Source organism: Propithecus coquereli, unplaced genomic scaffold (genome assembly GCF_000956105.1).
Source record: "Propithecus coquereli isolate 6110/MARCELLA unplaced genomic scaffold, Pcoq_1.0 Scaffold127, whole genome shotgun sequence".
In the NCBI taxonomy this organism is placed as follows: Eukaryota; Metazoa; Chordata; class Mammalia; order Primates; family Indriidae; genus Propithecus; species Propithecus coquereli.
In genome coordinates, this window is record NW_012136858.1 from 3,144,559 (window position 1) to 3,151,805 (window position 7,247).

General features: G+C 33.4%; 1 protein-coding gene across 3 annotated transcripts in view; it reads right to left on the minus strand.

Moving 5' to 3' along the window:
• Positions 1-5,565: 5,565 nt before the first annotated feature.
• Positions 5,566-7,247, minus strand: part of SYNCRIP (synaptotagmin binding, cytoplasmic RNA interacting protein) — a 26,087-nt gene continuing 24,405 nt past the window's right edge. For 2 of the 3 annotated variants that reach the window (XM_012638219.1, XM_012638223.1), the window contains one exon: positions 5,566-7,175. In XM_012638219.1, coding sequence (XP_012493673.1) covers positions 7,134-7,175 — 42 coding nt within the window. In that variant the 3' untranslated portion in view covers positions 5,566-7,133. The remainder of the gene's footprint in view (positions 7,176-7,247) is intronic. The other variant, XM_012638220.1, reaches the window with a different exon arrangement.

The window sequence follows — 7,247 nt, forward strand, 5'->3', positions numbered from 1 at the left end:
TTTATGGACTTAAACCCAACCAGACTCTCCTCATCAGCAAAACAAGAATTTAATCTTGAAGTACTACCCCTTCCTCACAAAGAAATATACACCCCGTGCAGGGGGTAGGGGGGGAGAACAGGTTTGAGCAGCACAGACTTAAACTGAACATCAGCATAAAGGAAAACTGATCTGCTGAATTTCCTGAAGTCCATTGCTAAAGATAACTCTGAACACCCTTTTCCTCTAATTTCAAAAAAAATGTAAATTGTCACTTCCACACTGGCTTGTTTTTAAAATTAACAAATATAAAAGTCACAAAGCTGTCTATAAAACATAAGATCAACTGTTCCCTCAACTTCAAGACGATTTTGTTTTTAAAAGGTCAGACTATTAAATGTGGATCTTCATGATCTTAATTTACTTGTTAGCATGTTGTGCTTATTTTTAAAAGCTTTCCACGTTGTAAATTAAAGTGGTTCAAAATATTTGGTTTTCAATTTATGTCACAATTAAGTCTAATTTGGCAAATAAACTAATTTTCCACCAAACCGAACATTTTGAAGAGTATTTTTTAAATGCGTGATTAGCACCATTAATTCAGATTTCCCTGCCCTCCAGGGGCTTCCATTCTAAAATGCAGCAATAGAAATCATAGAAGAAATTGACCATAAAATTTAGTAGTAACTTAGACTGATGAAAAGACACTAAACAGGGATAAGGGGGAAAAAAAACCGAATAACTACAATAGCTGCTTGCTGTGCTGCTATGTTGACGCTCACCTAGGTCTCTTAAGTGCTAAATGGATCTTCAGGAAATCAAGAGATCAACTATGATGAGCTATATAATGTAATTTTAGAATAAGGCTTTCTCATCTTTCATTTTAATTCTATGTATAAATGAATATGAAGCCAAGCAGCATGCCTAGAGGGAACTGCACCAGTCCTTAACAATGTTGAAGGATTCCTAAGAAATCATTTTCTGCAAATTTATGTGATTTTTACTATTTCAAGGAAAAAAGCAAAGGAGGTATGAACTAAATTTGCCAAAACAACACTATATTATATACCCATGTGGCTAGGGAGTAGAAAAGTATATTCTGCCAATTTTCATAGATGACTTTTGACATATTGCTCATTTCTGGTTTTCCTCCAAGCAGATTCCAAATATTAAATGTAACTGAGAAACAAAATTTGTACATGTTTTTCTAATTTTTCATGACATGTTAAACAAGTTAAAGCAATTTTAGAAGCCTAATTCCTGAGTCTTCCAATTAAAGCAACCAATATAAATACTGATACACTAAAGATATTCTCTTAAAAATTGTCATCAAGGTTTTAGTCATGATATAGATGCACCTAGCTTCAGCAATTTTGTTCAAATGATGCAGTACTTGTTACATAAATTTCATGATTATTCAAATTTCATCTCATTTAAAGTTAACACCATTAAATGAGCCATAACACAATGTGTGCTGGAACACTTCTGTATGTCATGGTGTTCTTATAAGACCTAATTTTATCATATGAAATCTACAAAACTCTTTTTTACAGATTTTATATTATTGTCAGGAAGTCCTGGTCTTATTCTTTAGTTAATCTGTGGTAAGTGGTAAAAAGCTTTCCATGTTATAAAATTAATTTGTCCACCCCAAATCCTTTGCCCTTTTGCCCTGAAAAAGCAAAAAATTGGCTGTAGTTCATAAATGATGTAAGAAGCCAACTCCCTTAGGTATGCTCAAATTCCCTCCAAAGCAAGTTGAAATCTTGTGTCACAAGAATCTCCTTTTGAGAATACAACTGAAAGCCTAAAAAAGGCACGAAATGACAATTCATAGTATTACAAATAAGTCTTTATAACTCCCTTCACATCAGGACCTGTTATAAACCACTTTACAGACAAAAAAATCAGATAGTCATCTAAACTTATATTACTCTAAACCTTATTTTGATCCTACTAAGTTTGCTTGTGTTAGTTAGGAGTACAATTTTAGGAAGCTGTAACACTAGGAGACACTAATTTCCAAAATGGTTTATTAGGACTTCTTCCACGTCCAAAATAAGTCTTATTCAAACTTCCATGACTGTTCTAAATTTTGGTAATCCCAAATAGAAACTAAACTCTGCACTAAGTGCCCTAAAAGAAGTCTTGTTCTCAAGAGTGGTGGAATTACTCTTCCCCCCACCCCAGAAAGTCCTAGGGCTATGAGCCAAAGCCCCAAATGTGTAAGTATCCCATTCTTTGCAAATTACCACTAACTCCATCAAATCCAATGGCGTGTGCATGACCACAGAATATTTCCATCAACAATTAAAACTGAGTGAAGACCAGCCCAATACATTTATTCTATACATCTTCCAGTCATGTGATTGCAACTAGCAGTATTGAATTGGGGAATTTTTTTACCATTGGCTAGTTACTTTGAATGTATGGATAATCAAAAGGCGATAGATCTCTAAAGATTCCAAGTGTCTACTTAAAAGCTGTTAAGTGAAAAATGATGAAATGGAGGACACCCACAATAATTCTTGGACTCTTGGAGATCCTAAGACATGCTACAAAAATAGGTCTTTATTCTTAGGAAAATATAGTCAGAGCTAGCTTCCTTATGCTATACATAAAATCTTAACATCAGAGGCAGTACAGATAGTACAGATAGTTTTTGAACTGATCTCCAAACAAGCACAAACCCACTAAGTTGAAAAGAACAGGTAATTTGAGGTTTTTGGCAAAAGACAGTACTTCACACATCTAATCCAAATCAAAGAGCCTGCAGACAGTTTTCAGTGAGATGAAAGGAATGAAATAAATATAAATTCTATGGATAAATAAATGTAAAAGACAATTTAAATAAGCTAACAGAACTAATTTTTTTTAAATAAAAATACTAGTCAGGTACAAGCTTTTGTTTCTCAGTGCCAGACTCCTAAATATTTACCAGACTACTGTTAATATCATTAAAAACCTAATCTTTGACCCAGAGTGTTAGTAATACTGATTTGCATCTGCAAAAGATTGATTTTCCAATTGAATGCTTCTGGTCCTGAAAAATATTTTAGGTGTATTACTGAAGGCAGACTGTGGTGCAAATTTATGTCTTAAATACTTTTAAAAAGTGACAGACCCCAAAAGTCCATCTACTAATTTTGCCCACTTAAAAAAATGACTATGAGCATTGGTTCATCATTAGCATCTTAAGAAAAGTAGTGGCATGCCCTATTGAGTGGTATGATTACTGAGTAATACTACACCTTAAAACACCATCCGCACACATCTGTTTCTTTTATGTGTTGTCACTTAAGCTATTTATTTGTTATACCCACCACTGAATTCCTATGATCGGATAAAAATTTTATGCTATTCATAATCAGGGAGAAAATTAATCAGGTAATGGTGGGTATTTTTGAAATCTTAGAAACCTGAGCAATCATTTACTAGGGTTAGTGCCCCTCTGCTAAATGCATGAAGCCCTTTTTAATTTTCTCCCCTTGAAATATAGATTTTTCTATCATACTGTCATAACATGGTGATCTTTTGCTGTTTCTGATCTACAGTGACTTTTGGCTTAACAGTCAAAAAAGCTATACTGAATGTATCAATTTTGCCCAACTAGTTTTGGTGCTCATTCTATTATTTAAAGTCTTCAAATATCTCATATGCAAGTGAATACCTCAATTCACCCCATCAACCCATTTCTATGTTGTTCCTATTTTACGAGAAAAAATGTTTATACTTTAAATCAGATTTGCAGTAATTAGTAGAAAAGTTTCTCATGACGCTACAACTGCAATCATGAGTGTTCAACAGCTTTTTTTGTGCTCAATTTTCCCTTCATTTTTAACATCTGATTTAGTTGCAATGGCTGAAAATCTTCCATAAAAAGCATGCTCGGGAGAATATTCCTATAACACAATTTTCTCACAAAGCAACTAACTTTCTGAAACTGATAAATTAAATTTATGATCACTTTTGATTGCCAAGTAGTCTGCAGAAACAAAATCTTGCGTCTGTTTTGGTTAGGTACCTTAAGTTTTCTTTTAACAATCAGAATGCTTTAACGATACATTTTTTTTACCCCAAGGAAGGGACATGAGACTCCTGGATTTAAGACCCTTTCCTTGACAATATATACAAAATTTCTTAAACTTGTCATAATCTGTCCATTCTTTGAAGCTGTCAAAGCCAAGAACCCATAAACAAATCACAAATAGCAGTAACCTACATTAGTTAACATTCCCCCTTTAACATGTTGACATTTTTACTAAAGGATTAGTTGTTTTTGCATTTCCATTTCTCATATCCCATGACATTCCATATAAATTGCATTATTGCTTTATAGGCCACACAACATTCAAAAGTATGTTTATATGCATTGCCTGTTTTCCTTGATCTGGTAAGTTTGATACTGATTTTACTACAGAAATTTAAGTTTGAAAATACCACAGTATTTCTTCTCGGAACTTAATTGTTCACATCACTAATCACTACATGCATATTTAGCTCTGATTATATTGCTCAAAAACTGCACCCATTATCAGAACAGTGCAAATGATATTTAATTTTAAAAGCAATTATAATGGCTTGAATTCAAAGTTATTCAAATGAACACTGTCAAGTAATTTCACTTGAGTGTGTATATATTTCATCACCACTGTTTACATTACCCTTCTTTAAGTATAATCATCAATTCTTCACAATTTCTTTTTATCAGTTTTCCCTCCCAAGTCCCCAAACTAAGAATGCCAAATAATCTTGGAAATCCGCAGTTCTGTATTTTAATGTTTTCTTAAGAACACATTTGTGAATGCACAAAAGTGTTCGTCTTCAACTTTGACAATGCAGTTCTTACTTTAAATCAAACAAGCCTGTCCTAAAATCCCAACAAATTAATTCTGAGAACTAAAACACCTTGACAGTGTCCCTTAAAAATGGTATGACAGTAAAGTGCCAATAGGCATGGCAATGACCTCTTAGATGGGATCATTTAACTCCTTGGAACCGGGAAATGCCAGCACCAAGGATTACACTGAGATTCAATTTTACTGAAGGCTACATTTAGTTTACCCACTTTCCACAACCTATTATATTCATTATGTTAGGATGAAATGTAAATGTTTTGTGTAGCCCTCAAACTTACACTAAGATTTGAGAGATGTACTTTAAAAAAGCACGGGGTAATATATAAAATCAGTGGCAGAAAGTTTCAGTAAGCACCAGGAACTAATTTTTGTCACCCCATACTCATTTTGTAGGTAAGTTTCAACAACCGGCAAGGCACATTTACATATATTCCAATGAATACTTATTGACAAATTTTAAATTACACTCTATGTCCCAGCTATCCCAGTAACTGACATACAACATACTAAAATGATTTATTAAGATAACAAAAAAACCAATTAATGTAAAACATACAGGCTATTGGCAACCACTATTCTAAAATTATGTAAGTACAAATAAACATACTGAAATGTGTGCAATTCTAAGTTTTAAACCAGAAATTTCTATACTAACACACATTTATATTAATGACACATAAAAAAAATAAAAACTTTATTACAAAAATAAGTTACACTCGCCTCCAGCTTACAGTATAAAACAATTTTATTTGCAGGAATGCAAAATGATTGTTTGCCATGAGCATTTTGAACATATGACATGTCTGATTTTCTTGTTAAATTTGCATTTACTGGGGAACTGGTGTGTATAAAACCTTAATTAAGTATAAGCTCTGATCTTCATCGTGGTGCCTATTGGGTATGTGATATAACTGCAGTATCCCTTTGGGGAAGGGGAGAAGGGATTTCTTTACACCAAGTCCTAATGAAACTGTAATTTCACTTTTGACTTTAAGCTATCAACTTAGGACTTGGCAAAAAATTTTGAGGGTGATTCAATAGAGGATGCTTCACCACTGAACACTCACTGTCATCAAGGTGCTTTAGAAAATTAAAAACATAGCACAAATGATTGTACTCTACTCTACAAGTTATCATGACCTGCATAAGAAATGGAAAGCTGATTCACATGTTTACAGTGATCAGCAGTAAGAAATGCACTAATGAAACATACCTTTTACCTAAAAAGCTAAACTACAGCCATATACTAATTTCTATGATTTATGAAAAAAACTTCAAAATATCCAAATGTCAGGCTTCGCTGTACAATTGTCAGTTTTAGTCTGACTTTTTATAAAGGGACACTGCAGTATTTAGTACAAGTTCGGATGCACTTTTTTTGAACATCTGATGTCTTACAAAAGTAACATCTTGCTAAACTATTATACATCCAAATAACTACAATATCTGAAGAAGCAAGGCTGCTTTTTCAGCCACAAAATACGACAAAAGCAAGGCCTGTTATGATGGTCATGAGGAAGTCTTACAAGCCTCTGAAACTAAAGGCAACTAAGAATGTTACATTTGGTATATTAAAATCTTACCCTCATATCATATTTAACAAGCCTTGCTTTTATCTACAAAGATTTTCTATGTACAGTACAGACAGGGTATAGTTCAATCCTCTGCTACTGAGGTAGTTAACCAACCCTTTTAAAAAAGGTTCTGAAAAGAACCACTATCTGGAATGCCTGACTAACCAGCTCTGATGATTACACCTGAAACTGCATATCTGAACACAATTCAAAAGTGATTACTATAAAAAGATATAGACAATCATGATTAACCTTGGTGAGCAGAAATAAAATTTAAGGATACCAACAGTGGCATTGATCTAATACCACTGCAATAAAATTTAAATGCACAAATTCAAGAGAATATTTCAAAATACCACTGCTGGGATCCTTAATTTAAAAAAACAGGGGAAAAATCTACTTAGAGCAGATTTTTTAGAGAAGAACTTTATTCTTTATTAAGATACCATGCTAGAAGTTATGAAGGATTTCTGTTGGAACACATTTGGAAAATAGAGTAGCTTTAGTTTAATAACTTGCACTGCAGAGAAAATTGTTAAAGAAATTCATATCAAAGTCCAAGTATTAGTTCAATGTCCCGTATTTGATTCCATGATCTTCATAGGAAGGTCTTCTGCAATAGAATATGCTCCTATACAGCCGAGATATTTAAGGTTGCTTGATTTCCTTACCATTACTCCACTGCAAGCTTCTGGTGTAATCCCACATAGCAAGTCAGTCTTCATTGTAACAGGTCAGGACCGGCCTCGACCCCTTTTCCCTGCTAGCCAGGTAACAAAAGGAATCAGTTAGATAAATCATTTTAAATTAATAATGTGTACATACATAATGATAA